Raw genomic sequence first — 17,363 nt, 5'->3', positions numbered from 1 at the left:
AACAATGTACAAGGTTACGTTTGGGAATATGTTGAGGGTGTGTGCAAGCATTCATGGCAACAGAATAGGGATCGGTAGGCTAAATAAGTAATAAACAATACATTTAAACTGGGCTTTCTGTATTCATTTGTATTAGGGTAGATGGCTTTCTGCCGCGGATTTGCGCGCGCAGCCTTCAATGTTTGTATACAAGAAACCCATGTATAGGTCGATATAAATGGTCTAGGGGCCAAGACACTTCGATAATGTGTCCTTTTACAGTACATACCTGGGACTATGATTTTATATATGGGCCATTCTACCGAATTCGTGTAATATGCAGTCCCTCAACAATAAAAACTATTTACAAAACAATTAGGTATTTAGGCATAGATATTTAATTAGAAAATGTTATGGTCTATATAAACCCAATGCATTACATGAGATAGTGATAAGCTAAATATATACAAAATCATCATTTATAGGGTACTTTCTATTGGGAAGTAGCTGTCCCCAACCCTGACATCTAAATTTCAATGCCTTTAAATAACACTTTTCAATTTTTTTAGATTTTTTTCAATGATTTAATTTCAAAGATCTTTATGATTGGGTTGAAACAGAACTTGGAATATTTAGATTTATTGTGGGTTTAATTTTTAAATCAATTTTCTATACTCAAAAAATCATGTCCCTAGTTTTCATGTCACTACCGAAACACAAGAGTTTTAGTCCATTGGCTGAGCCTGTGTTTTAGCCACGACTCTACATTTTTGACCATGCAGTGACACTGCATCTCTGTCCCTCATGGTTGAATGGTAAGTAGCTAAATCCCATAGTTTTTATATAAATGTGTTCCAAAGTCTGAAAATCGACGTGTAACCTTAAGAATTGTCACTACCGAAACGCATGTTTTCTTCAATTAAGTAAACCTTTTGGGGTTTCATGGAAAATCTTATGTTTGTATTTGTGTTCACCTCTTCAAAGATGTGTTTGAAAGCCGTGTGCTTGCTAGAATTCTTTATTTATGCTTAAAATTAGCTAGAATTGTCACTACCGAAACAGTCACTACCGAAACATATGGTAGTGACCTGATGATTTCAGTAGTGACAAAATGAAATGGTAAGTAGTTCAATCCGATAATTTTTTTAATAAATGTGTTGTGTGGACTAAAGGGCGGCCCAGAGCACCTTTTGGAAGATTTTGGGAGAGAAATGAACATCTATCCAACAGTGCAGTCACTACCGAAACACTGGATGTCACTACCGAAACAGTGCAGCACTACCGAAACACAGGATGTTTTGTAAAAAATTAAGTATATTGAGTAATCAACTAAAATGTTATGATACTGATTGGATTAATGTATGTTCAATTTCATCAATCAACAACTCTGGAATCAATATGATCAGTATTTTGCATTTTACAAAGAAATATTGCACTTAGATTTTGATGAATTGTATAAATTGAACTTGAAAATTTGGTAAAAAATTCATTTTTATGGATTTCATTGTGAAAACCTTCAAGAAATATTTGTAAAATTACTCTTCAGAGAAGGGAAGGAAACACAATCTGAACAGGTCAATAATAATACTTTTTTACTATAGTTAATGTGATGTTTCGGTAGTGACAATTTTTGGAAGAGGAAAAACATTCCAACACATTCTGAAAATACAATATAAAAATTGACTGTTCTTTTACTAGATAAGTGTACTTTAGATATGGTACAATATACATACGGACAAAGTTTTGGGAATAAAACATAAAAAAAAACAAAATATTTCCGACCTGACTTTGCACCAATTCGGTAGAATGGCCCATATAGTAATTACAGTGCATGAAATGCCCTGTATTGTTATTCCTAGGCATTTTCTTCTTCTTCTTCTTATTACAGTGCATGAAATGCCCTGTATTGTTATTCCTAGGCTTCTTCTTCTTCTTCTTCTTCTTCTTCTTCTTCTTATTCTTGTTACCTTTTTCTGCGATTAATTCAGCCCGAACCGCTTAACGTAGAAACTTCATTCAAACTTTGTCGCGTAGGTCTTGTAAACGACACTTATGCTATTTTTCACTTTTCTAAACTTTATACTTTTTAAGATATTAAAGAAAAACGAATATACATTTCTCCCATTGACTTACATTGGGCCATTATGACATCATAATAGGGTCTTTAAACTGGCTTGCACCTGTGCTTTACTGACACCTGTGCCAAATCCAAGGAACCTCTTCTCTCTCTGTCCCTCTCAATTTAACTGTAACTAGGAACATTAAGACACCATCCATTCTCTATTTTTTCTCTCTCCATCTCTCCATCTTTCTCTCTCAGTCAACTTTCTCTCACACTCAATCTCTCTTCTTCACTCCATTTGTATCTCCTTTTTTCAATATTTTCACTCTCTCTTTATCTCTTCATCCAGAGCCACTCTTGTTCACTCTTCTTTCCTTCTTCCACTCTTCTTTCCTTTCTTATTTTCTTCTTCCATTTTTCTTTCCTTCTTCCACTCTTCTTGCCTTTCTTTTTTCCTTCATCCACTCTTCTTTCCTTCTTCCACTTTTCTTTCCTTTCTTCACTCTTCTGTCCTTCTTACACTCTTCTTTCCTTTCTTCTTTCCTTCTTTCACTCTTCTTTCTTTTCTTATTTCCTTCTTCCACTCTTCTTTCCTTCCTTCACTCTTCTTTCCTTTCTTCTTTCATTATTTCACTCTTCTTTCTTTTCTTCTTTCCTTCTTCCACTCTTCTTTCCTTTCTTCACTCTTTTCTTTTCTTCTTTCCTTCTTTCACTCTTCTTTCCTTCTTCCACTCTTCTCTTCTTTCTTCACTCTTCTTTCCTTTTGTCTTTCCTTCTTCCACTCTTCTTTCCTTTCTTCTTTCCTTCTTTCACTCTTCTTTCTTTTCTTCTTCCTTTCTTAACCTTTGCATTTCATGCACTGGTATTTCCTTCAGGAAATGCATTTTCTAGTTCTTCTTACCTTTTTCTGCGATTAATTCAGCCCGAACCGCTTAACGTAGAAACTTCATTCAAACTTTGTCGCGTAGGTCTTGTAAAGGACACTTATGCTATGTATTTTTCACTTTTCTAAACTTTATACTTTTTAAGATATTAAATAAAAACGAATCGAAATTTTCCCATTGACTTACATTGGGCCATCATAATAGGGTCTTTAAACTGGCTTGCACCTGTGCTTCACTGACAGCTGCGCCAAATCCAAGGAACCTCTTCTCTCTGTCCCTCTCAATTTAACTGTAACTAGGAAAATTAAGACACCTTCCATTCTCTACTTTTTTTCACTCCATCTTTCTCTCTATCCCTCTCAGTCTACTTTCTCTCACACTCAATCTCTCTTCACTCCATTTTTATCTCCTTTTTTCAATATTTTCACTCTCTTTTTCTCTTTTACTCTTCTTTCCTTCTTCCACTCATCTTTCCTTCTTCCACTCTTCTTTCCTTCTTTCAATTTTCTTTCTTTTCTTCACTCTCCTTTCTTTTTTCCTTCTTTCACTCTTCTTTCCTTTTCTTCTTTCCTTCTTCAACTATTATTTCCTTCTTTCACTCTTCTTTCCTTTCTTCACTTTTCTTTCTTTTCTTCTTCCACTCTTCTTTCTTTTCTTCTTTCCTTCTTTCACTCTTCTTTCCTTCATCCTCTCTTCTCTCCTTTCTTCACTCTTCTATCCTTTCTTCTTTCCTTCTTCCACTCTTCTTTCCTTTCTTCTTTCCTTCTTTCACTCTTCTTTCTTTTCTTCTTCCTTTCCTAACTTTTGCATTTCATGCACTGGTATTTCCTTCAGGAAATGCATTTTCTAGTTTCTTTGTTGATGTTTAGCACACAGTGAAATACCGGATTTGTGTTTCAGGGTTTGTCTTGTAATATGTGTATTATTTGATTTTTGTGCAAAGCACAAAACTGTATAGCCCTCTCCAACTCCTCTTTCTCACACTGTCCATCTCTCTGTATCACTCAATTTCTCTCCTTCTTGCCAACTTTCCTCTCTTCACATTTGTATCCCTCCATCTCTCTATGCTATCATGTCTCCTTTTTAATACCTCAAATAAATGAAACCAGTTTCTTATTTTTGCTGTATTTTGTGTATTATTTGGGAATAATGTTTCACCTGTGTAACCGGTGTAAATCTCTGTGTTGTGTTATTTGTTGAGTTCGGGGACAACTGTTGCAAGAATGATCTTTATTCTGGAAAGCACACCAATAGAGCATAACTTGGTCAGCTTGCTATCTTCTTCACTTATACTGCAAGCTCATTTCAGCATATAAACAGGCAAAATACAGGCATACATGTATTATATACATAAAGAAAGATCAATTAAAACGGTATCACACCTGGAAAGCACACCAATAGAGCATAACTTGGTCAGCTTGCTCACTTATACACTACAAGCTAGCCCCCACATGTTGCAAAAAGGAAAACCAAAAAAACAATATGTTAAAAGGTCACTGCCAATACATTGTTAAGATATACAATACAAATAATGATAACCAGTGCTAAAATGATATATAATGACATAGATGGCTATTTTTAAAGATAATAATTATCAGATTTCACTATCCCATTCTGACTCCCCACCTACCTCATTCCAGCATATGTAAAACAGGAAAGAGGAAGGGGGGGGAGAGCAACTAAACAGGGGGAGACAGGGGGGGCCATACATAGACATGTATAGGTAGGTAGACGCCACCTTCGGCCTTGGACCGCATAAATCGTCGGCGCCATCTTACCAAAGAAGCTATTTCGTCATCGGAGTGAAGATGCCTAGTTCATGAGCCGTTTGGGGGTGCACTACTGTCAGGACGATTCAATCAAGATCGCAAGGAATTACCTTTCACAAGTAAGACTAAACAATTGTTTCTATTTGTAATTGTAAAATTCAGTCATTCATGTCACGTAGATCATGTATTATGTTGAGAGCTAAGAGCTAAGTTGAGACAGCTAAGTTGCCACCAGAATCAGACTATAGCTAGTCTAACGTGAAATGGACATGAGGAGCAAAGCCTTATTCTATCGTTCGTCAACAGGAGATAATATTGTCAAGAAATATAGGATATACAGTATATATATTTATAATCTACCACTACTTGCTTGTGAGTAATTACAATGTATGTATAATGTAATTATATAGCATTTATGGTCGCGACGGATGGCTGCGTTTCGGCTGAGCGACTGGCCTTAATTTCTCTCTGTGATGTATTTAAAAAAGAGACCAGATTAAAACAAAAAAAGGCTCAAAACATGCCACTGTATATGTAATAGTTCTACAATATATGAAGGTGTCACGTAATGAATCAAACTACGGAAAAAATGTCACGATATTCTACATGCACCTGTGAGATGCACCTGCAGTCAGTCGCCGGCCGAAATTGACGTTTTAAACGTTATTGCTATTTAAATGTTTTTTTTTTTTTTTTAAAGATACATCTGTATTATGAATCTGGCTAGCTTAACCTTTCTTAACCTTTCTCGCAATTTTAAGGTTTCCCAAAGAGAAGCAGTTGAGGAGACAGTGGGAAGTGGCTGTGAAAAGGGAAGACTTTTCTGCGACTGAGGGGTCAATGCTCTGTAGCCAGCACTTTGCACTGTTGTCCTTGGTTGTGTCTGTATTCCATAAAATCAGGCTGCACCACATTGCAAAACTGAGCACGCTGCAATTACAGACTGGCAACAATCGAAAAAAGCTCAGCAAGACCATACTCTTTAAAGGGTTCTAGCCTAGATTAAGTTATTATATTATATCATATATATCTTAAAATATATTATATTATATTGTATCACATATATATCTTAAAATATTTTATATTATATTATATTGTATCACATATTATATATATCATATATATGTTATTCCATTGCACATTATACTGAGTCATTATATTATATTGTATTATATATATGCTATGTTATTTATATTACAGTTCAACTATTGAGATGTATGTATATATTGAGATGTGTATATTTTTACTGCTATAGAAATATATAGCTTTTTTTTGTAATGTTGATTTGTGAAATAACTGTGTATTGCCAATTGCACTGTTCAAGGTTTCTTAATGCACATACTTGAAAAGGAACTATTAAACTATGAAAAACACACTGACTGCCAGTTTCTCACTATTTGATGTATGCTCTTTCTCTTAATGATGGTCAATACGTAGTAACTAAAGAAGCACTATTTCGATAGTTTGTAGATCTTCTCAGTATTTTTCAAAGTGCACGAGCTGTACAAGTAAAGTGAGCGTTTATCATAGACCCATGCACATGTATGACTGGCGATTTAACTAGCGAGATTCAAAGTAACGTAGAGGCAAATCTTTTTCACACACTTCACGTAGAGCATAAACCCTTGAATACTCCATGAAATTGGTTGCGAAATGTAAAAGGTTATCGTGATTTTTATCCAGATAAACCGCAGCTCCTGGCAACTTGCGCTTGTTTGACAGACCGCTGAAGTCAGAGAGCTCCTTTCTCAATATGGCGGCGACGCGTTTCGCCGAGAAGCAGTGGAGGCGGCGTCTACCTATACATGTCTATGCTTAAAATGGCCTCCTGTACGGACATTCACGAGTCCGCCGTTGCACCCATAGATATCTTAGATAAAGGCTAGATGGATTATGGCGGACTCTTGAATGTCCGCACAGGAGGCCATTTTGAGGACAGTATGCTTCCGGTAGGGATCAGTGGTACGTTAGGTAACGTCAGTGATCTTCACAATCGTTTACACTCTTATTTCGCGGAAATGTTTTGACGGATTTACAAATGACTTGATTTACAATCGTCATTACTTTGGTAATAATTCTGGATGCTTGAACATGTTGAAATGTGCAGCTTAATTGTGTATCACGGCTATTGTGTATCAGTCATTTTACATCAATTGGCGAGTAATTGTTCTTTCTTTTCAATATAACTTAAGTTGCACATAATAAAACTGAAGTTGCACATGATTTCCAATCGGGTTGGTTTGTTAAACATCTTACATTATGATTTCGACAGGAAATTGCTGACTCTATTGCCACTGAAGATGCCAGAATTGTGTGCAACCTGCTCTATTGAACACTCCCTTGAAACGAGACCTGTCAGAGACCTGTCAATGTTATTTTCATATGAAAACCCATGTTTATAATTCTTCATAAGTATGTAGTGCCATAAGAAATATCTTACGTTTATAACAAACCAACCCGTTTGAAAATCGGTTGAAAATTGAGCAAGTTCTGGTTACTTAAAAAGTACCACTACCAACACAATGTTAAGGGTGAGTGAGCTATACTGTCCTCAAAATGGCCGAAATGTGCGGACATTCGGCTTCGTCGGCCAGAAAAGCAGGCAGGATATCTAGCCTTTATTATAGATATCTATGGTTGCACCCCCTTGGTTGCACCCCCTTGTGTCTGACCTCCATAATGAGCCAATGACATTAGGATAAATCAGAGAGGCCCCACCCCCATACAGTGACGTTTAGGCGGGCTTGCTAGCGATAATCTAACAAGCAAACCTCCAAATATAACCTGCAGTAGACGGCGGTATGACTTTTTCCTTTAAGGATTACGGTAAATCACTGAGCGAGAATGCCGGGATTGTTTGAATATTTTGGCGGCTGAGCTAAAGCTGTAATATCATTTATCTGATATTTTGGTGTCGTTGCACAGTTTTAGTGGCCACGGAAAGAGGCTTTGGTTAGCTCATGGATCATGATGAAAACGATTATCCATGTCACATTATGATGTCTGATTTAACGTTAGCAGAGACATCGGTGGATTTAAGTAATTTAGCTAAGCTAGCAGTTATTGTTTACTAACGCTTACTTATTTGGTGTATTTGGTTCACGGAGTTTGCCAACTTGCGTTTTTTAACCACGTACATGGGAGTACGTTTGGATATTAAGTTGTAAGTTATCTATCTATACGTAACCTTAGCAAGTTATTTTATATTGCAGCCATGGCCATCCCTTTAAAGTTCCCGTTTCAAATGTTATGAGTTAACTTGGCTGAAGTTAGCCACACTTAATTTATCTTTAAATGTCAATCTTAAGTCTGTTAGCCAGGAAATGCACATGGCAAATGATGACAACATTGTGCGGAAACTTTTGCATGGCGTCTAGTAGCTTTCTGTCAAACCTTTGTGAAGACACACGAACTTGATTTTGCTACAGTTGAACTAGTCCGTTTGCCAGCTAGCTACCTACCTGAATAGCTGGCTAAAGCCAGTTGAAGGAAGCGGACCTATTTTGGACAACTGTGCTAGCTCACCCAGTGATGTCAATTTAACACGACTAGTAAAGCAAGCCGACTTGAAGTTTGTTGTTTTGAGTGTTCGCATTTTAAATGCGGTAAAGGTTCTGTTTCGTTTGGAAAATGATTGTTGAAACCGTTTCTTTACAGGTACCGAGGTAAACAAACGCGTGTAGGGGTCCTTTCCACGTTGACAGACACTTATAATAACAGAGCATCTCAGTGGTGAAAACAAGCGGTTTCCAGTTATAACGTTATATTTTAACCTTAATGTCTGTGTTCCCTTACAGTTCACAATAGAGAACATGGAGAAAAATCTCGCGGATGAGTCGTTTCCTAGCCTTCTAAGTAGCTCCAGTGACCAGTCTTCATTGGGGGACCTGACCCTCGGCCCAACTTTGGGGATACCAGTTGATGCCTCAACATTGTCTAAAATCAGACCCGGAACAGACAACAGGTGGGCTATAATTGCTTGTTTTGTGATTTGAAAAGTCCAACGAAGAGTGTGTCTTTGTCTTTGCCTACTTAAAGTAACACTATCTGGGGCAGCCGTGGCCTACTGGTTAGGGTTTCAGTCTGGAAACTGGAGGGTGGCCAGGTCAATCCCCGACCAGTAGGAAAAACTGCTCTCCCATGCCCACATCCACGGCTGAAATGCCCTTGAGCAAGGCAACTAACCCCCATCACTGCTCCCGGGGCGCCACCAAAGGCAGCTCCCTGCTCCGGGTTAGTGTAAGTTCACTGTGTGTGTTCACTGGGTGCTGTGTGTGTCACTACCCTGGATGGGTCAAATGCAGAGGTGGAATTCAGAGTGTGTTTGTCTACACCACCTCTGCCATAGAGTCAATTCCACTTTTTATGCAATAGTTTGACACTTTCTAAGTATGGTTTTATAGGCAACTAGTTTTGGTACCATCCTCATTCATTTATATGGTCAGGTGAAGGATAGATACACACGTGTGTCTCCCATTAGCCATACAGAATATGCAGTATGTAATTCTGTGTTTCCTGACTGGAACACCTTGCAAAAATGGAAGAAAAGCTTCCGCAGCATGCCATTGCCAGCTTTACTGACAAAAGACACCAGTTAGGGTTCAAATACACATACGCACCTTTTTTCAGGCGCAGACGCTTCAGTAACGCCTTGGCAAAGTGCGGAGGCCAAAACAGACTTTTCACAGCTAATAATAATCACTCCGCGATGAAAGCGCATTGATGAAAACCGTTCATTCAAAATTCTGACGTTGAAAATGGAACTATTTTTCGTGTTAAAATGTTAATTTGTTGACTGTAGAATTGTTTTTTAAAAGCAATACTCGTGGGAGTGGGGTAGGTAAGGGATAATCCCACTCGTGCTATATTGCTTAATCATACCACATCTTCCAGCATCAAAACAGGAAATAAGTGATAAAGTAGTTAAGCCCACCTGTTGCTTGATCTGATTGGCTGCCTGGGCTGAGTGTGACATTGATGAGCGGTGCGCTTCCCTGCCTTGCGCTGGAATGTTGAGAATAGTTCAACTTTTAAGCGCACCTAAAAAACGCGACAAAGACGTAACGCGTGGTGGAGAAGGGGCGCACACGCAAAGCGCGCCGTACCATAGGAATCAATGCATTTGCTCGCGTTCCGTTTTTAAAAAAAAAACAGTTTGTGTATTTGAACCCTTAGTGTGTTGGCATGGTTATATCTGTGTCAACTGGGCTGTTGGTGATGGTTTTCGCAAGGTTTTTGCATGCCTTTTAGGTAGTCAGCATGCTAGTTTTCGAACAGAGCTCCATATTGCTGCTGTAATGAATACAATTAACACTAGTTGCTTGTTGGAAAAATGCTGCCAAACCAGGCTTTTCACCTCAGTCCTGTAAAATTCCTGGACACCCATCAGATGACTAACTATAGGTAGGCTAGAGTTTGACATGCACATTATTCAATTTTCCTCCATCTAAAAATATTGATCCCAAAGTGCTTTGTATGCTATTTTTAGTGGAGCTGAATGATGATGCATTTACATTAACATATTCATTACCATTTGCAATGAAACGATACAATGTAACAAACCACATGCTAAGCACTGTGGCCAAGAGTTTTGAGCTCTTTACATACAACCCCAAATCAGAAAAAGTTGGGGTTGAATTAAAAATGAAACAATGTTTTGTAAATTCTCTTTGACCTGTTGAAAACAATACAACAGTGCATTATTTTGATGTTTTATTGGCATTATTTGTACTAATTAATCATACATTTTATAGATTTTTCAAAATAAATTCAATTTTGATTCTTGCAACATATTTCATAAAAAGTTGGGACAGTAAAGCATTTACCACTTTGTAATGTTGCCATTCCTTTTCACAACACTAAAGATGTTTAGGGACTGAAGACACCAAGTGATGAAGTGTTATAAGTGTAGCTTTGTCCCATATTTCCTGCAAACAAGTCTTAAGGTGTGCAACAGTATGGGGTCTTCGTTTTGTCGCATTTTGCATTTCAAAATGCCCCACACATTCTCTATTGGGCACAAGTCAGGACCTCAGGCAGGCCAGTCCAGCACCCACATTCTCTTCTTCCTCAGCCATGCCTTTGAAATGTGTGCAGAATGTGCTTTTGCATTTTCTTGTTGAAATATCCATGGGCTTCCCTGGAAGTGTAGTGCCATCACAAGTGTAAGTTACCTTTGCCAAGGGCACTGACACAATCCCAGACCCTGGCTTTTGGACTTGTTGCTGGTAACAGTCTGAATAGTCCTTGTTGATTTTAATTAAAGCCTATTTGCTTGTGTTCATTCAATGACCGTAACCTCAACATTAATCTATAGCTATAATTCCTTTTGCTGTATTCACTGTGTAACCTCTGGTAAGAAATATTTTGGTTTTTAAAATGGCGCTCGTTGTCTTTCATTCCCATTGTGTTTAACCAGCAAGTGTCCGCTATCGCTCCAAGCCCTACTCAGTACTTTAAGGGTTGCACAGAAGTACCTCCTGAAAACTGCTCTCAAAGGGCTCCTACAGGGACGGGTTCTAGTCGGGAGCACTTCCCTGAAAATGGCTCAAGAGTGCCTGCTGTGGAAAACCATTTGTAACCGAATACTTTATCACAATCATGTTTTTCATAGCTCTCAATAATAATTGATAATTTATTTTAAGAAACTATATTAAAAAATTGAAAAGAAAGTGGGATGAAAATGTTGAAATAAACCATTAAAAACATGATTGGATGTTTAATTCACCTTATTCCCCTCGCGGCCATATTGAAAACGAAAACGAGGCTTAGCTGGGTAAACCCGACCAGATGCCATTCTCTACTATACGAAAAGTAATGATGGATGGAGAATGGACCACAATTCTTCTGTCCTTGCCCCCTATAACCGCGGTATTTATAGATTATGTTTTGCAACTCACCGTCAGCATCATGTGTATTTACTTGACTATTATAAAATGCACCAAACATGGAATGTGTGTGCCAAAATACTGTAGAAGCTCAGAACGTGAGCAACCTTTGAACAGCCTCTGAACGTAAGGAACTCTTATACCTTAAAGTAACAGTATTTAGCAATTGTACTTAAGGGTAAGGAATGGCAATCTTACTTTAAAATAACAGCTTAAATGCTTTACAATGACGTTTAATATGGAGAATGGGCTCTGTGCTATTGCCATACCAGGGTCCGTAGGCATATTACTGCGTTATGTATGTTTGCCTTAAGACTCCCGGTTACTACTGTCTGCTGAAGTAGATTATTTGCCGTTTTGTATTACATGTGCTTGATGTTTGCCTTCGGAAAGTCACTAGTTTGTCATACCCCACGGTCCAAAGGTCCTAAAATGCCTCCTTCCTTCCTTCCTTCCTTCCTTCCTTCTTATCAAGAGAGCAAGGAGTGTCCCATTGCTCTTAAACCTTCATTTCCGCTTTTGTCCGACTCCTTGAAATACGTCACATAACGGTCGTTTTTCAAGAGAGGGTCGGAGCTTCCTTGATGCCCTAATGGCGGCATTATTACCCATAACTCTGTGCGCCATATCCAACCAGAGCTTTTCATTTTATTTTGAAAACAATGGCGGACATAATGGCTACGGTGGCTATGATAGCAGAGTCAGAAGACCACAAGGCTACAGACCGTAAATGTACATATCAGCAGTAATTAAACAACTGTACTGATATTAAATGTACTAATAAAATGCCATTCTCAAATTAAAGCCAGTGACATGAGTATTTTGGTGGTTATTCACGATGTATACCGAGTTAGCATACCTAGCTAGCCTAGCTTGGTAGCATTACCATTGGTTCTAAATGGCAGTTATGCTAAGCAGCTGGCTATCCCCCCACCTGGGACAGTACAATGGGCTATTTCACCACCCGGGAATAGCCCGTTGGTGCACTTTTAATCGGACACTTTTCGCTTGACTAGCGGGGGCAATTATGCCGTGATTGATTAACAAAGAATTGTCTGAATTCGTTAGGGAGGTATACGTTAGCCATGTCGATGTCAGTAGCTTATTATGATTGCTCGCTTGCTAACAACGTGCTTGCTAACGCACAGAGTGACGGCACCACATACTGCAGTCTGACAGAGCGGATACGTACACACAGCGTGATGATGCCACATCCTCTCTGATTAGAGTGTCCCGAATGTTGAAAATTAACGGTCTCTTGATCTCTCGTCACTGACTGGGCATCGAGGAGTCGGGGCATCGAGGAGTCAAGAGGAGGAGTCAAGAGAGCTCTCTTAGAATCGGAACAGGGGGATAGTGTCAGAGTAAGGGAATTTCAACTGGTTTCGCTAGGCTAGTTTAAGATGCTTAACGACGCCGCGAACATTTCGTTAGCGATGTAGCAATTCCTCCCATCTGTTGCATTTAACTTCGCTACCTTGACCATGTAGGGGATCTCATTCTTTCTCATGGAGGGAAATGCCCTCTCTCTCTTTCTGACTGCAAAAGCATTGTTATTTACAAGATCATCCCAGTTAGAGAAAAAAGATGCCATGAATCATGAACATTTTTCACTTATTCGTGCTAGCAATTCTGACAGTATAACTTAGCTGCCATTCGCTAGCTAGCCAAGTAAATAAACATGATGCTGACGGTGAGTTGCAAAAAATAATCTATTAATGCCGCAGTTATAAGGGGCAAGGGCAGAAGATATGTGCTCCATTTTCAGTGCATCATTACTCTTCATATTGTAGAGAATGACCTCAGGTTAGGTAACCCAGCAAAGCCTCGTTTTCTTTTCAAAATGGCGTCGCAGGGGAATAATGCGAATTACATCCAACAGCTAAGTACCTCTCCATTGTAGATCATTTGTAGGCTTTTCTTGACATTTAGGGGAGGCAGGGCCTGACTTGAAATCAGTTACAGGAGCCAATGGATGGAAGCGACTCATGATCAAATACGATGAAATTATGAATTTAATGTTGTTGGTATCCATAGCCCACAATTCTCTCTAGCTGATCATCTTCTCAACATTAATGTTGCCCATATATCTACTGCGGTTGGCATGTATATCAGCTAGAGCCACTCCGGTCCTCTCTCATTGTAATGCTTTGGACCTAACAAGGTGCTAGTGAGCCACTGTAGTAAAACCAGTGGGCTGTCATGGGCATAAGCCCACACGGTCAGGAATGCTGTTATTAATAGCTTGTTTACTTATTTATATTTTGGAGTTAATGTTGCAAAGTGTCTTTAGAAGTAATCTTATGCTAACCTGTTTGTAATCTCTTGTGCTTCACAGAGGTGATGCAGTGAACTGCCTTGCTGATGACTGTTTCTCAGATATGCTGGAAGAATCCACATCAAAACCTCATGTCTCCACCACAGGACTGACAGGTCTGCTTTCTAGTCCCTTGCCTCAAGTGTGGGATTGTCTTTTTATTTGTAGGTTTGTTTTGTGTTGTTTGAGTGTAATGGTATTAAATGTTTCCAGAACATTACTGGAAAGTTTCCATCCTGCCATCTAGTCACTTTTGTGCGATGAGGGTGATTAGTTGCTTGTGTGCATGTGCTTGCTTGGCCACATGTCGGAGGCTATGACCATGGAGGAGAGATGGCAATGGCATGAATGCAATAATTCAAAACTATAATAATTCAAATCATCTTTCTAATGTTTTTCTAATGAGTTTTTAAAATGTGCATTAAATTATGTTTTCTGTAGGTTTCTTATGTATATTAACCCTTTGTTTAGAGGAGGATGTGGATGCTGGTCGTCTTCATGATGAGGTGGAGCTGTACTTTAACATGATGGTGCCCCCAGTCATGCAGAGAGGTCAAGAATATGGTCAGGACATCTCAGCAGTGAGTGCCTTTAGCCACATCTTTAGCTTAAACCTCATTCGTAAACCCTTTAGAAAGCTGAGGAGAAAATGATCCTGTTTGTCAATTTTCATTTTGGTTTTTGTGTGTGTTGGGCCATTTGATTGTCAAGTTAACCTACTTCTTGGCCTTAAAACCTAGCAGTAGAACTTCAATTAATATCCAGCTAAATTAACACTTTGTCTATTAATGGTAGTTCAACTAAATCATTTTGACCCCGCTTTTATTAGCGTTACTTTATCATGGTAACTTTACAATAGAATTTACATAAACTATTTCCTTCCAGTAATTCCACTGACATATGTGCATGAAATAAGTGAAAGCTATGGTATGCACAAGGGGTGCCAAACTGTTCAAATATTACATCACGATCTTGCAATGACTTGCTCACAGCCCATGCACCAAATTTCACAGGGCAGCTTTTACTATGGCAACAGTGAAAATAATCCGAATTTGCAGGGGAGGTGAAATGTCAGTTATGCTGTTTCTACCAATTTTTGATTGTAACTTGACGTCCATGTTTAGCATTATGGATCCCCTTCTATTTATTCCCATTCATTCGTCTCCTCTCTTCGATGTCCTTATATTTGATGTACTGGAACATTTGCATTAATACTAGAGTCTCCAATAATAGCTGGATACTTTTATGTAAGGGATAATGTGTTGCCTGCCAGTTTATCTTGAAAAATAAGTCCTAACAGGACAAACAGAACCCAGAATGAAGATGTAAGATGTGAATCAGAAGCACAGTTTTCCCTTACCGAGAATCACTTCTACATTTGCTAGGTTTCACGTTCATCCTTGCCCATTTTATTCAACTTGGCTAACAGCCAATGTGAAAATGGAACATTTGCTGTCAGTCAAATAATAGTATTTATTTGATGTAATTGCTAATACTGAAACACATTTGATGATGATTACTTACTAGAAAAATGCATGAAGTAGTGTGTTAAAGAGGCAGTCTGCATTTCAAGTTTCGGTTTGGCAAAGGTAGTTGATATTTAAAGTGCATATGACACCTAAAAAATAAAGGTAAAAGGCATATAAGTATCAAAACTACGCATAAAACATAGTACTTTGAAGTCATCTTTAAACACTAAGATTGAAAAGTAAAGTTTGCACGGCGTTTCAAAGTGTGGTTTTCGCAACTATTATCGCAAAGCAACGCGGCTTACCTGAAACCCGTCACATGACCCCGTGACGTCAGCGGCGGTAGACTTCATTCGAAAACACAATACAACTAGCGATGGAGGGTGAAGTATTCAGCAATTTTGAGCAATTTTCTGTCACAGACTCGAGTGGAGATGAAATTAAGGAGACTATGATGCGGGTCAGTTTGTACACGAGATTGTGGGCATTGAGCCGCACAGATTCAAGCCCTTTCTGGATGACGAGCCAGCAGAAGAGCCGAGTTCTGACAGTGATGAGGTTGCTGCTAATGCTTAGACCAAAAATCCATTGAAACACATTGTAGCTAGCTAGCCTCGCTGCTAATAAGTATAACGTTATGTAATGGCGAGGGCAACTAGGAGATGTCTTTCCCTTAGTGTGTATAGTAGGGGTGTAAAAAAGAATCGTTTTGCATCGATGCATCGATCCAACAGCCGACGATACGATGCATCGACACGTCCGCAAGAGTATCGGTTTAAAAAAAAAACTTTTTTTTACTTTTTGTTGCTAGTGCACTTTGATGACCATTTCTATTTTATAGTGAATGAAGTAGGCCTACAGGGGTATTTTTTGTTACCATTTGCTGCTACTAGTGCACATTTGCACTCATTGCACTGATTTTGTGGAGCATTGTCATTTTAAATTGAATTAACTACAGGCCTATTTTTTGTTACCGTTTGCTGCTAGTGCACTTTTGCACTGATTTTGTTGAGTATTGTTATTCTATAGTGAATGTGGTATAGGCCTATTTTGTTACTTAACACTTTGTACTTCGTACAGTACTTTTTGATGCAAGGCCTTTCAGAATCTATAACAGGGGCATTATTATTTTTCAGTGAATGAGGTTGTCATAGGCCTAGGTGGAGTACAACTTTTCTACTTCTGTTATTGGCTGTTGTTTCTCAAATGCATAACGATATAACAGCTTTCATTGATTTATTTCAAATCTGAAACATTGTCTAGCCTGTAAGGTAAAAAAAAGAACAAATTAATCGAATCGAATCGAATCGTATCGTGGTGTATACATGAGTATCGAAAATAATCGAATCATTGGGTCAGGAAATCGAATCGCCATGATGGGTGTGATTTACACCCCTAGTGTATAGCTAAACCAATCCCTCTACAGAGACCAGGAAGACAACAGCCAACTTCAGATTGTTCTATATATCAAATATATAAAGAATGATCAATATGTTCAGATAGATACGATAAACAGAATGTATAGCAATTGGGATGAACAGCAATTTGAATAAATAATAGAGTTTATATACATACATTCATTAGAATAAATAACAATTAGATAATATCAATCAGAAGTCATATAAATACCTATTTCTTAGGATAAATATATGGAATCAGATCAATGCCATAAATATTTTGTAATCTGTAATATAGATTTTGTATCTGTGAAACCATCTACACTTTCAAAACCTATCTACAGATACGGATTTAAAATACGAAATGTATCTACACTTTCAAAAACTATCTACACTTACAAAAACTATCTTCACTTTCAAAATCTATCTGCAGATATGGATTTCAGTTACGGATTTCAGTTACGCATTACGGATACGGAGACGGATACGGATTTGAAGTACGAGTTACGGATTTCTGTTACGAATTACAAAATCTTTTTGGCACTGTCTTTATTTCCTTTCTAAAGAGCCAATCAGCGCTTTTGGCAGATTTTCTAAAG

General features: G+C 38.3%; 1 protein-coding gene across 1 annotated transcript in view; it reads left to right on the top strand.

Moving 5' to 3' along the window:
- Positions 1-7,500: 7,500 nt before the first annotated feature.
- cep192 (centrosomal protein 192) overlaps positions 7,501-17,363 on the top strand; it is a gene marked incomplete at its 3' end in the record, with an annotated part of 74,481 nt that continues 64,618 nt past the window's right edge. The window contains exons 1-4 of the mRNA XM_080851764.1: positions 7,501-7,520; positions 8,492-8,658; positions 13,920-14,014; positions 14,370-14,479. Of these exons, the coding sequence (XP_080707890.1) occupies positions 8,507-8,658; positions 13,920-14,014; positions 14,370-14,479 (357 nt within the window). The 5' untranslated portion in view covers positions 7,501-7,520; positions 8,492-8,506. The remainder of the gene's footprint in view (positions 7,521-8,491; positions 8,659-13,919; positions 14,015-14,369; positions 14,480-17,363) is intronic.

This window comes from Sprattus sprattus (assembly GCF_963457725.1).
Source record: "Sprattus sprattus genome assembly, chromosome: 14".
NCBI lineage: Eukaryota > Metazoa > Chordata > Actinopteri > Clupeiformes > Clupeidae > Sprattus > Sprattus sprattus.
The sequence above is the reverse complement of the archived record's forward strand: the minus strand, read 5'-3'. Positions and strand labels throughout refer to the sequence as shown.